Below are 17,452 nucleotides of genomic sequence, written 5' to 3'. Positions count from 1 at the left end.
TCAAGATCGATTACTTGTAAAACCGGTATGTATCACCAATGGGTGATATAATACGATACCTCAACCCATGTTTTGGACATAAGTTTGGCTCTACGAGTCTAGACATCGTTTTAGGTTTTGATACCGATATAGATATTGATATATATTGATTGAATTGATCTATATCGGTTTCATTTGAAATACAAATTAATTTTTCATAAAAAAATATAATTTTTAACTTTGCTAGTATCAAATTCCGACGATATAGATAGTATAAACCAATATGGCTGATGTGATACAAAAAACTTAGAACAATGAATTTAGAGTCTACCTGATACTCTACATTCCCGGTCCATTGGGATCCAAGACCACTAACTACTGTATGGGTTAGTTTCAGTTCCTAAATGATTCCAAGCAATCCTCCCCCCCCCCTGAAAAAAAAATCCTAATACATGCCACGTATATTTAATAGTATTATAATAAGACACTAATTTTAATCACATAAGATATACTTTAATTTTTTTCTTTCTCAAATCACATAACTAGTCTATATTACTTCTTGTTTTGTATCAATTAATAAGTGGGAACACCACCACCCTCATAAGTTATGGTTAATTTAAGATATGTTCTTAAGTTAACATTCCCAAATTGACCTTTAAATTTACAATCAAATCTTTAGTAGAATAGCATATAAGACGAGTGGTACCTCCAAAACTCAAAGACTAAAAATTAAATGGTTTGACCTTAGTTCTCATGACCTTGAGTCTTAAGAGTTATATAATATATTGAGTTAAGATGTAAATGTGTTCAGATTATACTATTTCTAATTGGTAGATTTAAAATCAGACCATTAAACTATTGGATGGATCGATTCCAGTTCTAATATGATTCTCAATTCTAGTCCAAAATTGACACCATTAAGTCGATACCGTTATATTGCACCTCATTTGTGCATTCCTTTATGCCACTTGTTGAGAGAATCCTGTCCCATATGCTTATTTGCATAGATATATGTAAAAGGTAAAATACTTTGGATTACGTATCATAAGTCAATTTAAAATACACTATTTATTTAATATCATTACTTGGGTTCATTTGTTTATTATACATTCTAAAGTTGATTACCATATTCAATGTATCCTACACCAATTGCAATTAGGAATAGCTCTCCTCTTTGGTTCTTTTGTGAGACAAGATTTTCTTTTCGTACATTTTCGTCTCTTTCCTTTTTGTTACTTTTATTTTTCTCTGCTTACAAAAAAAAGGAGGAAAAAAACATTTTTTTCCCCTCCTGTTTGGTAGATCTTCCTTTATTGTTACACAAGAGCACGAGGAGGGAGTATTTTGTTTGAAAAAGAATGAAAAAGAATGAAAAAGAAAGGATAAAGTTATTCGGCTCCAAGGATAGAGAGAATCTCCGATCCTCTACAATTGGGACTCTTGAGCGGTGAGTTCCAGCATTAACCTTTCGCCCCTATTGGCTATTGCACAGGCGCACAGCATTGAAACTCACTTTCCTCGGTCCAATACAAGGTCCAAAATAATGTGATGTACCGGTTTAAGAGGTTCACTTTCACCCTGCCCAAAGGAGAAATTTTTTTTTTAAAAATTTTTGGTAATATGTCCAAGGAAAAGGAAAAAGTTTTGTACGTAACACGTCAGCTCAAAACCGTTTTATAAATGCTCCTCTCTTTTATCAGATTTCGGGTTCCTTATTTGCTCGAAATTGCATTCGAACAGTTTAGTGAATCTTCTCCCAATATATCCGAAGGGAAACTCATTTTATTGATGAGATAAATATCATTTTACATAAAAAAAATATACCTAGTAGACTAGTCTTTCACATGAGACTTGAGGAAAATCATAATATATGCAACCGTCACATGAAAATTAAGGAAAATCATAATATATGCAGCCTTACACCCACTTACGGAGAGATCTTGAACCTACGACTATTAGGTTGTAATGGCCACTTACGGAGAGATTGTTTTATTGCTCAAACCTACAACTATTAGGTTGTAATGGAGTAATTTTATCATTGTGCTGAAGTCTATCTTATCTATCATTCTACATCTTTGCACAAAATAATAATAATAATAATTCCACGTCTACACCTTATGATTTGTTGTCTTTTTCTATATGGACACTTGATCGATCATGTAATCATGTATAAGGATGAGTGTCTCAAAGCACCACACTAGTGGTCCATGAGTGGGACCTCACATTTGATTGTGATCACACATGAAAAAGGATGGGCCTGAAAATCGAGATTAGTCTCACTTTAGAAACTTTGTTTATGATTCAACTCCTAGTTTGGATGATTCAGTTAATGTCATGTGTGACCAGGTCACTTTCTACTTCTTGGTTTTGGATATCGTATATCCATACCTTGTGTTCATCATGCTCTTTATCTGTCTTATGTATTTCATTTTCCTTTGCTTGGCGTTGGGCGCACATAAATGAATAGCCTTATTTCTATTCGAAAAAAAAAAAAAAAAAAAAAAAGAGGGCAAAATTGCATGCTATATGATAGATTAAATGGAACTCTTGTTTATATCTAAAATTTCAATCCAAAACACAATTTTCTAGGTGGCAAAATTTTATTTTATTTTTTTTTAATGTAAGGCCCACATTGGAGCCAAAGAGGGACCCACTAGGGGTCAGCAAGAGGCACTAGGCCCATTTGTTGATAAATATCTACAACTATTACTATTACTATAGTCAGTCAAGGTGGAGGTAGGAGTGGATCACTCGACCCCATGGATTTACACCACTCCCACTAGGTGGCAAATGTAAATTTTGAAACTTAACAACTATGATATTACATAGTAGTGCATACCATAGGCATGCCAATATATGGGAGAATATTTGATATATTGTTTATAGTTTTGGTAAAAGATTCCCATGATAATCTTAGTAAGACATTCAAAATATACGTTACGTAAGATTGAATGGAAATCTTGTTTATATTTAAAATTTGGAGGAAAGTTTATGTGGGGGGGAGGGGGGGGGAGTGTAACGCTCATGCCCAAACACAGGTGAAATGACTGCCCTACCTCCCAAGAAAGACAAAAATCCTACCCCCATGATGTGCAACGTACGCACTTTCATTAGCCCCGTGCACGCAGAGGCCTTGCTCCCCATAAAGAACACCTACCCTTAAAAGTTTATAAAAAAACATAATTTTTAAAGTAGCAAAAGTTTACATTAGTGCTTCCAGTATCATACTTATATCAATATGCTGGAGGATATTTGATTGAATTAAACACTAAAATTTAATATGGGACCAAACTAAACTATACACTGAAAATTGGGGGTGGGGTGTTGGATATCCCAATCTTTCAAATTTTTTTTTTTAATTCTTAAAAGGAATTGATATTAATAAGGAGGTAATATATTTGAAACACACTATATCTACCGAAAGAAAGGAACACAATAATAGGAAGTAGCATACTTTTGGTGAACTAGTTAAACTGCATCGTTTATGAGGCGATTATGTCGGTTGTAATGCCTCTCTATAAACACCTTCGAAGCACCTTCCACCGTTTTACGCCAAGTCTACACAATAGAAAAACCATAACAGAACGATTAGTAACGTCTCTGAATGATAACGATGAGATACTTTGAGATGTTCTGATCTCTAGTGTTTCAGAAACAGAAGGTGCCAATAAAAAAAAAAAAAAAAAGGAGCTTTCAGAAGCAACTCGCACCTTCTCAATAGCTCTCATGAGAGACTTGTTCCTGATATCCCTCGCTCTAAGCTGTGATCTCGCAATTCCAAGCTGCCGAAGAAGTGTCGATTTCCTCGTCACAGCTGAGGGTAGAAGAGATCTCCGCTCTACCAAGCTGCTATTGTTACTGTTCCTTAATGGACTCTCACAATTTTCCTTATCTTCATCGCCATTTCTTCGGCATTTTCTCCGGCGCTTCGGCACTCGTGGCTCTCTCTTTGCAGGAGACTCGTCATCCGAATCTGCGAATTTCCTCAGCAATTGATCTGAAGATGCCTTCGTTACGTGCTGCACTATTGTAGGTTCTTCTGTTCCAACTACGTTTAATTCGTTCGAACATACCTTGATTTCGGGCTGAGCTGTGGTTGTTTCCATTAGAATTACAGTCAAACAGTGAGACAAGAGGATGATTAGAGAGAGAGAGAGAGAGAGAGCGAGAAATAGGGATACAGTTGGTGGCTATGGTGGAGTTTGTCGAAGCGGGTGCCTTATTGAGCGGGAGATGACCGTTAGGGGGTGGCGGTGGGTGGGGAGATTTGGAGATTTGAAAAAATGAGAATATAGGAGAAAAGTAGCCGTTGGGACCCCGTAGGAGTAATAGTATTATGATCCTTTCACAGTAGTGCCATGTGATTTCTGAATCATCTGTTCTTCACTTTCCAAGAAAAATTATTCCATTCCCATCCAATCCAATGAACAGTCCGCGGGTAATCCGTAGTGGTCAGCACTCGGCACCCCGTCCCACGTTCCGCGCTTAGTGGGGCCAGTTTTGTCCTTTTGTTTTTTTTACTGAGTAACAAGAGGGGCCAGTTTCTCACCTGCCGCTGTTGACGTACTCGGCTTGAATTAACTACAAACCAATTATAGGCAATTAAAGAATCTGGTAGCTACTATACATATCATTACAAGTTAGGTGGTGCGGTGCTGACTCAGATCATTACCATGGCCAACCGTTCTAAAATTTCAAGCAAATTGGTGTTTGAGTTTTCAATTTGGTCCAACGATGGAAACATCAAACGGGGGGAAAGTTATCTCTTCTAGTTCTTTATCCGACTTAATTTTCTAGTTCTTCTAATAGGAAGTGGTGGAGTCTATCGGGGCAGAGTGTTCAGACAAGGGTAAGATGATCATTTCAGTCCCCCTTGTTAGAGAAATTGAGAACCAGAGGAGATAAAGATCCCACAAATGAATCAAGAGTTCTTTATTAAATCTGTTGCATGTTCCATGTTTGTCTATGCCCCCTCCCACTTTGCTTTATTAGCATCTCATCAAGATACTATTAGGAAAGTCGTCTCTAATTTCTACTGGGGGCCAACAAGATGAAGAAAGAACACATTGGGTTTCTTGGACTCAGACTTTATCGCTCAAGAGAAAAATAAGACTTACGGTTTAGAGATCCAACAATTCAAAATCGGGTTCTCTTATCCAAGGTGGCTTGGAGGCTATGGATAAACCAAGACTCCTTCTGAGTAAAATTCATCGAATCTATCTACTACCCTCACTAGAACTTCCTTGAGGCAAGAGATGGAAACAAGCCTTCGTGGGCATGGAAAAGCTTCCTAGTGGGTCGAAAAGTGTTGGTAAGTGGCTTAGTATGGCAAGTTGGTAATGGAGAACATATTGATATATGGAATAGCAATTGGATTCCAACCCTTCCGAACTTTAGAATTCAAGGGGTTATCTTTTATGATGAATGAAAATTTGTATATATGTTCAAGGGGTATTAAGTGGAATATATGTTTTGATGACCTTTCTTTAATAATGATACAGGAGTTTTAGTTGATTATTTCCTAACTCAATTTTCAATTATCAAATTAATAGTTATCAAAAAGGAAAGTTTTTAGGAAAAAAAAGTTTCAATGATCAAGTTCTAGTTATGGGAGAAAGAACGCTACTCGATCACGCAGTGCACGCCACCTCTGTACCCCGATACAAGTGCATGCAAAATGACCACCACACCCCCGATCATTTCCATCTTTCTAGGGGTGTAAAGGTGGTGTTATTTATCCCATAATTTATATTTATATACATGGCATCTTAATATACTTTTGCTACCCCTATCTCTCCCACTAAAAAGAAGACATGAATATTTTCATAGTACAAAGATTTGGTGCTAATAAATTTTTTTATTAATTAAGGAGCTTCCTGTTGTTTACCTAACTATATTGGATGGTTCAATATGACTAAGCTGTTTTATATTTATATTAAGGAAAATGTATATTGTTGGCATGTAATATCATGGTTTGGCCATATTAGCTTAGACGTCTCAGTCTTTGATTGATAGGGATAAATAAATAACGTGGCTTGTTCTTCTTTCATTTCATCGATGGTGACACCTCTCTCTTTAACTTCGCAATTTTGGACAGTTCTCACAATTCTGCGACCTAATGATTTAGTGGAGGAAAATAAGAAGGAAGAACAATCAGAATTGGGGTAAGAGAAGTAAACAACTGGGTTTCTCGTCCCAAGGTAGGTGGAAGGATCAAACACCAACCTACCTTGATCACACACAAGGGTCCTTATCAAACACAAGGTCTTTACGCAGGAAGACAGGAGCAACAGCTTCTAGTTTGGTTATCCGAATCATGGGGTTTGTTGAGGATCAGGTTCCTCTTCAGAGCACCCCCGAGCTGGACGACGTCCGGTGCACCCACAGAGGCCAACATGTGGCTAAGGTGTCGTTCAAATGGCGAGTATGGATGCACACATCTGAGCATGGTACACATGCGATAAAGAAAAGGATTTTCTGCTCGATGTTGCATCAAATATCTTCCAGCGCATCCCGTACCATAGAGGAGCCGAATCCATCTGTTGAACCCCATTAAATAGGCCCGGATGTCTGTAACCCCCGATTCAGAACCTGACTCAAATTTATTTGTATCATCTTTGAATCTCGCCAAAATATCAACTATGGATCTTGCTGTTGTAATACCGTACCCTATATTCTAACTCCAAAATTAATTTGCTTTTGTGGCGATGAATTATGGTGGTGAAGGAGATAGAATGGAGACAAAGGCTGGACCAATGTAATTGGGGTGTAACCCTGTGTTATTTCACACGGTTCACTGCCATGCTGTGTAACCCACTCCCAGACACAACCATGTATGGTGTGGAGCGGTCATTTTGTCCTTGGCTGCGTTTAGTAATAGGAACCAAGCTACTAGGCAACATTCTTTTTTCCAATCAAAAATTTTTAAATGCGTTATGCTAAATTTTAAAATACCACTAGAAAGTCAGAAGCAAGAAAGTGTCCACGGGGGTTATTAATTTCAAAGTATTATTTAACATCGACTATTTGTTAAGAGGGTGGCAAGCTTTGGTGCAATAGTCTGGTTGCTCCATTGTGACCAAGTAGTGGTCACGGGTTCAAGTTTGAACCTCCCTAAACCCGAATCGTTATCGTCTACGGTTCCCTGACCGGTGCAGTTCCCTAGTGCCTCTCACAAGAGGGGGGTGGGACCCACCCTTGGCATCTGACCAAACACTCTACCTAGGTGAGGTCCACCCTCCTCTTGTTAGAGGCACTAGGGAACCGCACTGGTCAAAGAACCACATACGATAAAAATTCCCCTAAACCTTGTAGTGGCGAAAACCTCGTGTGTTGGATACACCTTTTTTTTCTTTTTAATTTGTAAAGAAATTTTAGTTCAGTAATTTCGAAGATACAATTGGATGATTGCATAAATTTTGTGAGAGCACTAGCTGAGAAGTCTAGAACTTTATCCCAACTTTATCAAGGTTGGGCAGTTTCATTTTCTCTAATCATACTATAATTTTATTTTCTATAATAATTAGCTTGATGTTAGTATTGACCCCTTCAAAAATAAAATCTTTATCGTTTAAACCAGAAAAAAGTTTAATCTAATCACCACACAGCCAAAAATCATTAAATCCATTCGTAATCATTTGTAAGTAATCATTGAGTAACCCCTTGTGATGGTAGGGATGAAATGACGCGTGATACCTAGCTCGAATTTTTATCCTAAATATGGTACATTTTTCATAAAATGCATCGGAAGGTGCACCTCATTTGTGCATTAAATTTTTATCCTTCCCAATGGAATAGCCACCGTCCGATGCACTTTCAATGTGTACTGGCCAGTGCACCGCACTTAAGAGGATGAAAATCCTACCTGGCTCTCTATATTTTTATTTCAACTTTTTTTTCTTTCTTGGAGAGGGTCTACCTATCTAACATGTGCATGAGACTTTTAACTACAATGAGAGTGAGGGGAAGGGGGTTGCCATAATGCACAAGGTGAAGACAGGAGACTTGCACACCTGGTCCGCCACTAAGAAAGAAGTGATCGATATTTTCATAGTACAACGATTTGGCGCTAATAATTTGTTCTTAATTAAGAAAGTTCCTGTTGTTTACCTAAATATATTGTAAGGTTAAATATGATCAAGCTATTCTTACATATAAATAAGAGGGATGATTCTAATGATGTTTCTTCTTCTCACCTGAATACTTTGGATATTGCTAACCTTATTTCCTTGTCTAGTGTTGATTTACCCATGTTAGATTTTCCTGTTTTGCTATTCGCAGGGTTTGACTGCAAAGGTTTAGGTAAGCCTACTAGGTCTTTGGTTTTTTGGTTGATGGGAAACTTCTCTTTGTGACGGTTGGTTAAAGTAAAAACAATCTTGTTTTGGAACCTGAGCTGATCGAAATCCTCAACAAACTTGATTTTGCTGCCCTGAGAGGTTTGAAGCTAAAAGAAGTTTGGTGCTTTAATGAAGTGCTACCTAGGCTTCTTCCAACTCCATCCCTTTCCCCTTGGCCCCTTGAAGCCCTAGGCTATTTTTTGAAGATTTCTACGAATTCTAATGACATCACCTTTAAACTAATTCCTAATTTGCCCCTTGTCAATTGGTTTAGGTGTTTTCTAGCTTCTGCCCCCCATACCCCTTGTTTTATAAGCTCTTGTACTCGTTTACCCAAAAAAAAAAAGAGGGATGATTGTTTTTGGGAGAATGTTCTTTGAGCCGCAGTGCAGGCTGAGCCCAAGCACATGGGCCAGCCTGTGCAGGGGGGCAGGGTGATCATTGCGCCCATCCCCATGTGCCTGGGCACAACTTGCGCTGCAGCACAGAGAACGGCACCCCTTGTTTTTTATAAGCAGGTCATTCATTCTGGTATTAAGAATTCTCACTCAAAAAGAAACTATATTTTAATAGGTGGAGTTTCCGTTCTTCACATGCATAATTTTGAGCAATGTACTTATGTACCTGCCATCCTCCAAACAATTGACCCTGGACTACCTTTCATGAAAATTTTACTCACCCTTTTTTGATGAAAGGTCCTTCCTCTGACCACCAAGAATACCTGAGATCTGTTGATCTCCGCTGAAGGCTTGGTTTAACAGCATTCGCCTCTGGATTTCTGAAACTAAAGGGAACCAGACCAGGAATCCTGAAACAAATGGGAACCAGGCCAGGAATCCTGAAACAAATGGGAACCAGGCCAGAAATGCAATAGGGAGGAACAGAAGGAATCCCATTACAATTTCATAGCCACGAGCAAGGTTCCTAAACGTTCTCCAGAAGCCAATACGATGAACAAGAGGCCTATGCGCTTGTGCAATCTGAAAAATAATAAAGGACGTTTTAACTCCCAGAAAAGATAAAAGGAAAATTGGACTGCACGTAGAGGTGAATAAAAGATGTAATCCTCTAGCTACATGTACAGACTAAATGCAAAGTGGACAGCAGGGAAAAACTGAAATGATTCACCAACCAGGAGCAATCCCCATCCAGTCGGCACGAAAGCAAGAAAGCAAAGAAAGATGTCACGCGCTGTTATATATTGACGAGCTATCAAAGTGGCCAAAATAGAGACAAATGCTGTGAAGATAAATCCCTCGAAAAACCGGACGATAAGCTGAAAGTTGGCGCTGAATTTTCGTCTTACGTCAGACACAATCTGCAGACAGCCAACAAACCCATCAAAACAAGCCAGGAAAAATCAGAGTCCACATCCAGGGCAAATGCTAAGAAGAAAGCTCCTCACTGAGACCAGCACTTTTCACCCAAAGTAAGGGGAGGCTGGTGGGGGCAGCTGGAAGAGAAAGTCTCTCTCACGAGATCTTCTGCAGCAAAATCAGTACTACTGCTAGAAAAGAAAGGAAGTGCACCAACTTTGATTTGATCCCTTCTCTCCCTCTCTCATGGGTATGTGTTTGCTATTATGTAAAATGAAAAGGAATTCTTAAAGAGATTCTTGAGACATGGCACCCTCTCACTATCCATTTCAAGACATTCATGTTAGGAACCCATGGATTGCTGCTACTTACCTTCATCATAATCAATATGCCAATAATCACAAGACATGAAGCACCATAGACCTGTGACCCATCAAAATGTGGATTAACTCATCAACAAAATGCAATCCAAGACACAGGATAAAATTTACAGGACATGCATATAAAGGTTACAGGTCTGTGAGAACATACCAGAACACTTTTCGTTCTCTTTGTTATGTTCAAGTGGTAAACAAGCCCATACTGGTAGATAAAAAATCGCAATGCTAACACAGTCTCTGCAATGATACCACGCTTCCCAGAAATTCTAAGATGTTCTTGCTGTGTCTCCCACCATGATTCCCAACACTCTTCCGGAGTTAAACCAATCACTTCTTGTTTGTTCATCCACTTATTCCATACGGTCCAGTCATCAACAATCTTTTGCCACTCGAATCCTAATGGATTGAAAAGGAAGGGAGCAAGAAGCCATGCCACAACCATGAACCACATTAAGATAGTGATCAAGACACGTGACACTGAACCTCCGTATGAACGATCAAAAAGTTGGTACACAATTAGTAGAATCATCAACTCAATTCCCTTGACGAAGTGACTGCGGGAGTATAATCTATAATTCTCTACAAACTTGGCACGAACCATCATAACACCACGATCAGTAGCTCTGTATTCTGCCCCTCCATGAAGCAATGTCCTTCCATAGTAGTGGGCTTTTGTTCCAAGAGAAAATGTGAAAAACACAGGGGCCATCTGTACCAGCATCATTATGAAATCAGTTAGTGCAGTGCTGAATCCTCTTTCCAAGCCAATCTCCATCATCATAGGCAAGACCGTCAGGAACCCAAGTTGCACAAGAGATTGAGAAACAAAAGCCACTTGTAGGGGCTTAATGTTTTGAATGGCTGTTTGTGTAATCAGATCTCCCTCAAGTCCACTAAGAACGAGGTAAATGCGACCATAAAGAAATACATAGACAGTGAGCACAGTTACCTGTCAATCGAAGCCAGAAGCCAAATCAGATAAACATAGGATATATCGCTAGTATGTTAGGGGGAAAGAAAAAGAGTTGCTTTGTAACATACCAGAGAACTGAAATAAAAACCAACTGTGGTAAAATAGCATGACAACATTCGGAAAAAATCAAAACAGTGTCCAAGCCGGTAGATGTCACGGCTTAGTGTCTGCTCACCGTTGGCAATAGCTATCTTTGCCTCAAACAGAGAGATCTGGTTAAAACCCACATCCCTCCCCTTACCAACTTGCATGTATTCATGGTAAGTAACGTTGCCTTCACGAAGAGTAGAGTTGAAACCTAAATAACACATCGACATGAAATATATATACATGAAGCTTACCCTAATTTAATAAGTCCTCGATTCACAAACAAGGAACTTTGGTTAGGACTGTACCTGCAAATATATCCTCACTTAAATTGATGATCTTGGATGCTTTACTAACACCCCCTCTTGTCAGGTGAAAAAGTCTATCAAATATGTCTGGATGGCCATAGTGGAACCGGACCCTTTGCGGGCAGAAACATGGAGAAAATACAGAGGATCAGTATACTATACACTAGAATCTTCCAACGTCAGGTTATGGATAGAAGCTACATTAGAAGTTTAACAAAATAATACTCATTTCTAGGTAATGACGATGCCTTCTCGTTTTCAGTTCTGACAAATTCTCAGCTTAACTCCCCCCCCACCCTTTTTATTTAATTTCTGTGAACACTTACACTGCATATGACTCAGCAACTACATAGTTAGGGATTTACACAAAAGATAAGCATGCGACTTGGCAATTTTTATAGGCTCTACTATTCTACAGGTGCTTCAAATACCAAGTGGTTCCAACAGCTACTCTGGTAAGAAATCCAGAAAGTCCACGAGCACCAACGGCAAGGTAGCAAGATTGCGCCCACATAAAATAATTGCTCCCATTTAATTTAATGGAGCTAGAAGGCAGAGGTGCTTAAAGGTGTAGGTGGCGGAGGCGGTAAGAGGTGTCAATGGTGGAGGCGGTGAAGGGTGTAGGTGGCGGAGGTGGTGGTTAGAACTGAGAAGGTAAGAGAGATGGCGGAAGAGGTGATTGGTGCTTGCGGCACAAAAACCGAGAAGGAGAAAGAGAAACAGAGATGGTTATTATATGTATGTACTTACATTAAATGGATATGGATTTTTGGCCATATGTATGTACTTAAATTAAATGAATACTATGAGTTTTGCTTGGTTGAAGTAACATAACACCAATTAGTTCTAATTTTGAAATTTGGATACATGAAAAATTGGGAAAGACTATTTATTTTTACAATTTTCATCCAATTTTTGGATTATCTTATTTTTTAATAAAATCATATTAAATGTATGCATATGTTGTATAACAAAACAAGGTTAAAAGGTTTTTTTTAAGGCAAAATTCAAGTAGAATCCAACTGACAGACTCAGGGTAACCAAACAGTTTTTAATATGGATTCAGCAAGAATCCAACTGACAGACTCTGGGTAACCAAACAGGTTTTCAGATGGATTCAGAAGGATTCCATCTGACAGAACCATGGTAACCAAACATGTTTTTTTTTCTCACCTATGAATCCACTAGAACCAGATTCATAAGAATCCGATCCAAAATCAGAATTTGACTCCTCCGACACCTTCAACCAAACACGACCTTAGGGTTCGGATCCCGAAGTGGATTCCCGTTTGATACCATGTGGAGAATTAAGAATACTGGTTTGTGACTAATTGATCACAACCCCTCTTTATTTATAATAGAAGAGAGAACATCCTAGAATAGGTACAAGGACAATAATACCCCTAGGACAGAAATACCCTTGAACCCATTTACAACATATAATTTATCTTATAACGAAATAGTACATCTCATACTTAAATAATCATAAATTGTAAAAATCAGAATATAAAACATTAAAGAATTCAATATCCAATGCCATTGATCATGACAAATAATTTCAATCACAGAAACATTAAAATATTTGTAACCATTCCAACATATTAATAAAATATCATAACACGTATGCAGGGTGTTACAGTGTCATCCTAACGCATTGGGTTTAACTGTTCATTGGGACACCTGTTAAACTTCACCACACTTTTCTTCCCATTCCAGCCTTGCCCGACAACCAAACACAGCCTCACCAATATTAGAAAGACAAAACCATGCACTAGAACAAAATGTAATCAAATCATGCATGACAAAAAGAACAACTTCAGTTACATAAAAATGATAATGCTAAACGCCAGTGACATGGGTAAAATGCTTCAACTACAAAGACAGGAAAAAGCATTTTTCTGAAACTATTGAGTAGAGATCTTACTTCAAAGGGTTTGCCAACAATCTCTGCACAATAGTCACAAAATTGGTTCCCTGATTTGACATAAAACATGCAAGGGAAGAAACACTGCACAAGATATCAGAAGAATATCAGATAGTACACATTATCCTCAAATAATAAACAATCTGATTCATGAGCTAAACAACCTAAACCAAGAAAATTTTAACAAAGTCAGGCGCTACCTTCCAGTAAATATGTGCTCCCTAAGTCCAAGTATCGATGGATTTTTCACGCCATCATGGTTTTTATGAAATTCTTCCAACAAGTTCCTCATTTTGAATGCTTCTTCCATGTAGTTATCCTAAAGAAATTGGCATCTCAAGAAGCAAAGTTTAGGCTCAGAGACAGGGGTTAACCTCACAGCTAACCAGACATACCCCATCTCCCTACCTGGTTCATATCAATTGTCTGCAACCCTTCTCCACGTGTGAAAATAATTGCATGATTCTGATTCTCCGGCTTTCCTTCACCCAGTATAGCAGGTCCTGGAAGCTTTATCCGATAAATTACCTACCCATAGAAATAGAAACAACCATCAGCAACCCAAGTAGAGAATCCTAACAACAATAGTTGGCAACACCACTGCAAACAACATTATGAAAGCAATCATTAATAGACTGTGCCACATAAATTCTTGCAAATAAAAAAAATAGGACTCTGCAACCAAGCAATTACATATTTACATTGAGATATGACACGTACAAAGTGAATTGCTTGCACCCAATACTGGGCCACTATTTTTAGCTTAAGAGTCACATTAGAAAATTGACCACTCTATCAATATGTCCTCATATAAGTGCAGTTTTCTACACAACCACAGCCAGCTTCAGGTTCACTATACCAAGGATTTGGATGCCAAAGCTGAGGACATTCTGCAAGACTTCTAAACTAAGCAGTTAAGCATGCTGTTTCTACTCACAGTGCTGGCTACAGACTTTTTTTTGGGGTGAATAAAAAATTCATTAACAAGAAACCCCAAAAGGGGAGGGAGAATATACAGGAGAAGAAACCAAGCAAAACAAAGCCCAGCCTTCAAGAAGAGGAGGGCTGCAACAGGGACAAGGACAAACCCCAGGATACAACAATGGGTCTGTTCCTTGGGGTGTCAAGAACACAACTATGGGGAAGTAAATGAAATTTGGAGCTGACATCAAATAGATGGATTTCAAAATCTTATCAATGGAGCGAGAGTTGGAGGTCCATCTTCAAAATTCCACTCCATACAAATATGAGATATAGTGGGACTAAAGGCAAGTATCCCAGCAATATCATAGATGGAAGTCCCAGAGAGGGTCATATCTACCCACTGCCACTCCCTTGAGAAAGGAAGGCTTCTTCTAGAGCGAGGCCAGCAGCTAACCATTACCCTTTTCCAAACAGAGGAGGCAACAGGGCATGAAAAAAATAGATGATCAAAGTCTTCCAAACCATTCCAGCAAAGAGCACAATAGGGAGGGGGGGACTGTCAGCTGCCTACGAATGAGAAATGCCAGCGTGGGGAGACAGTAGGAAAGAGCTCTCCAAACGGTGAAGATCTGATAGGGGATCTGGCCCCTGAACCATACAAGTTTGCACCAGTGGGCAGTAGGGACACAAGCTCTAACAAAATCCCAAGCTGAGGAAGAGCTGAAGAGTTCATTAGGAGAGTGGAGCCAAGTGACCATGTCTGTCGGAGAGGATGCGGGAGAAAACCAGGCAGGAAGGGGGGGGGGGGGGAAGGCAGCCCACATAGCAGCTAATGCAGTGGAGGGGGACTGAGGAGCAACCCAGACACCATGGGAGATATAGAAGCCACTGTGGTGTGTTGCCCATAGGATGCCAGTTACCTAACCAAAGGGAGGTTGAGTGCCATCACCAATCATGGAGGAGATAGCCCCAAGAGTGATGGGCCTGAGGAGGAGGATCTTGCGCCAAACCCAAGAGGCATTAGAGCAAGGGGGGCTGTCCAAAGGGAATCATTGCGAAGAGGACCCGAGTAAATCCATCTGACCCATATGATATCTGACTTGGACACAATTTTCCAAATCAACTTGAGGATACCTCTAGTATTAGCATCTTTGATCCTTCTCAAACTAAGACCTCCTTCATCCTTGGGGAGGTAGGTAGAGGCCCAACTGATCGGATGGAAAAACGTAGAAATTTCAGCCCCTTTCCATAGGAACGCACACATAAGAGATTCCAAAGCCTTGATGGTTGCTTGTGGCAGCCCAAAGATACCACACCAATAAATGTAAGAGGATTGGAGAACTGTTCGGATGAGCTCTAGCCGCTCTGAAAAGGATAATAGTTTGCCCTTCCAGAGTTGAAGTCTTTTACGAATCAGGTCAAACACGAGAGTGGAGTGATGGGCTGTCAGTCTAGTAGGGATCAAAGGAAGCCCCAAATCTTTGGGCCAATTTGTCTCCTTCCTCCTCTTCTTCCTTATTTGTCCAAGTAGAAAGTCTAGAGAGTTGGGGGTTTCGTTTTATAGTACAATGTAAATCACTTCTTCAGTTTCCACTTGTAACAGGTCATAGCTATTGGCTGTTAGAGACATTCAATGAACTCTTAATAATATTGATGACAGTTTGTTGTTGCCTATTGTTAGAGGGAGAGGGAGGGGGAGGGGGAGGGGGCGCATCCTCTCATTTGGCTCCTGTGACATTGCGTTTGCACGCGCATAGGCCTCTCGGTCCCCTACAGGTTCTCTCATCTCTCTAAGCAAAGACAAGGGGGTAATAGCAGTTATATTAAATGGGATGTTGTTTTGAATTCGCTAACTAGATTAGGGTCTAGGACCCATGGATGTCTCCCCCTTAGGGGGGGGGGAGGGAGAGTTATGTTTGACTTAATGTTGGATAAGACAAAAGGTCTGTCCCAGTGTAGACACCCATTTTGTCACCCCCGGAGCGGCCCTAGATGATGATGAGTTCAGAATCTTTTTAAAAATGTGAAGTGATCCCTTGGTTAAATCTAAAAGTGTACCCTTGCTTTGGGTGGTGTTCTCAGTTCCCGTGATGGAATAGGTGGTTAAAATTAAACAAAATGATTTTTCAAAATAATGGCTAATGGTTTTGACACGTTTAGACAGACCCAGACTGACCCCTGAGACCAAGACCATAGCTGGAATAGGGTTAGACCCCGGCTAAAACCTTCCCCTTGGTATCATTTCGGACCAGATTCATAATGGTTAGAACTAATAGCAGCTGCATGACAAACAACGTCAATTCTCCCCACTCTATGTCGTTCAGTGCTCAACCCATGTGGACATTTCAGGGATTTTGTTAATCTCAGCTTAGGATTTGATTTGGCTTCGTGCCTTGTGGCCTTAGTTCCCCCCAAAACACATTTTGGGACCTAAATGACATCCAAGAAGACCCTTGAAACCTTCCTTTGGCGAGTGGGAATGATCTCCTTCCATCCAAAACAAAGATTGACTCTTCTTTTTAAAGAGAGAAGATCCCTTGAAAATGGAAACTAAAAACCCATGCCTTGCATGGTTTTGGGATCCTAAGGCTATAAATAGGTGACCCCTTACACGTTTTAGGGGGATTCCGATGATTAGATACACATATGATACGTATTATTGCACATTGAAGCGTCATTTGGAGCTTGAGTTGCTGGTCTGCTGCATTAAGTCCGGCTTGAGCTCGTCAAAATCTGGGTCTAGGCCACTCAAACCACTTTTCTTTGTTCACGAAAATTGTAGATAGGTAAGTCTTCTTTCATTTGGCTTTGTTTCGTTTAATTTCAACATTCCTATGTTCCTTTGTCCTTTTTCTACTAAGCATGCGTCATTGCTGCCCCTAGTAGGGCAACGGTGTTGTGCACAGTGACATATTATTTGGTCAGGTTTTACGTATACCTTTTTGCATTTTTTTCTTTCTTGGTTTATTAGTTTTCTATAGTGTTCTTCTCATAGCCTTTACCGTGAATTTTCCATTTTCTCTTGATTTTATCTCCATCTAGGACTGATTTCTTTTTATTTTGAATTACCATTTTCATTGCTCCCATATTTCTTTGGGTGTTTTTAGATTTTCCTAACTTTTTTTGGGTTCATTTAGGTGCTTTCATCACTGTTTTGACGATTTTTCCTTTTATTTTGGGCTTTGGTTTGATCCCCCACCCCATTTTTCATGTTTTTCTTCC

The 17,452-nt window shown here is 39.5% G+C and overlaps 2 protein-coding genes across 2 annotated transcripts in view; both read right to left on the bottom strand.

Annotated features, from left to right (window-relative positions):
• Positions 1-3,397: 3,397 nt before the first annotated feature.
• LOC122642457 lies at positions 3,398-4,144 on the bottom strand. The gene is made up of 2 exons (XM_043835940.1): positions 3,690-4,144; positions 3,398-3,537 (listed from the first exon to the last, which is right to left on the bottom strand). Exons 1-2 carry the CDS (start codon positions 4,083-4,085, stop codon positions 3,448-3,450), a joined length of 486 nt encoding a protein of 161 aa, XP_043691875.1. The 5' UTR covers positions 4,086-4,144; the 3' UTR covers positions 3,398-3,447.
• A 4,845-nt stretch (positions 4,145-8,989) lies between these two features.
• LOC122643845 (callose synthase 3-like) overlaps positions 8,990-17,452 on the bottom strand; it is a 108,703-nt gene continuing 100,240 nt past the window's right edge. The window contains exons 34-42 of the mRNA XM_043837420.1: positions 13,715-13,834; positions 13,507-13,625; positions 13,307-13,390; positions 11,383-11,495; positions 11,056-11,285; positions 10,166-10,963; positions 10,007-10,057; positions 9,451-9,636; positions 8,990-9,298 (exon numbers count right to left, since the gene is read on the bottom strand). Coding sequence (XP_043693355.1) covers positions 8,990-9,298; positions 9,451-9,636; positions 10,007-10,057; positions 10,166-10,963; positions 11,056-11,285; positions 11,383-11,495; positions 13,307-13,390; positions 13,507-13,625; positions 13,715-13,834 — 2,010 coding nt within the window. The remainder of the gene's footprint in view (positions 9,299-9,450; positions 9,637-10,006; positions 10,058-10,165; positions 10,964-11,055; positions 11,286-11,382; positions 11,496-13,306; positions 13,391-13,506; positions 13,626-13,714; positions 13,835-17,452) is intronic.

This window comes from Telopea speciosissima, chromosome 10 (genome assembly GCF_018873765.1).
Source record: "Telopea speciosissima isolate NSW1024214 ecotype Mountain lineage chromosome 10, Tspe_v1, whole genome shotgun sequence".
NCBI classification, from domain to species: Eukaryota; Viridiplantae; Streptophyta; class Magnoliopsida; order Proteales; family Proteaceae; genus Telopea; species Telopea speciosissima.
Note: the sequence above shows the minus strand (reverse complement) of the source record. Positions and strands in the feature narration are given on the sequence as shown.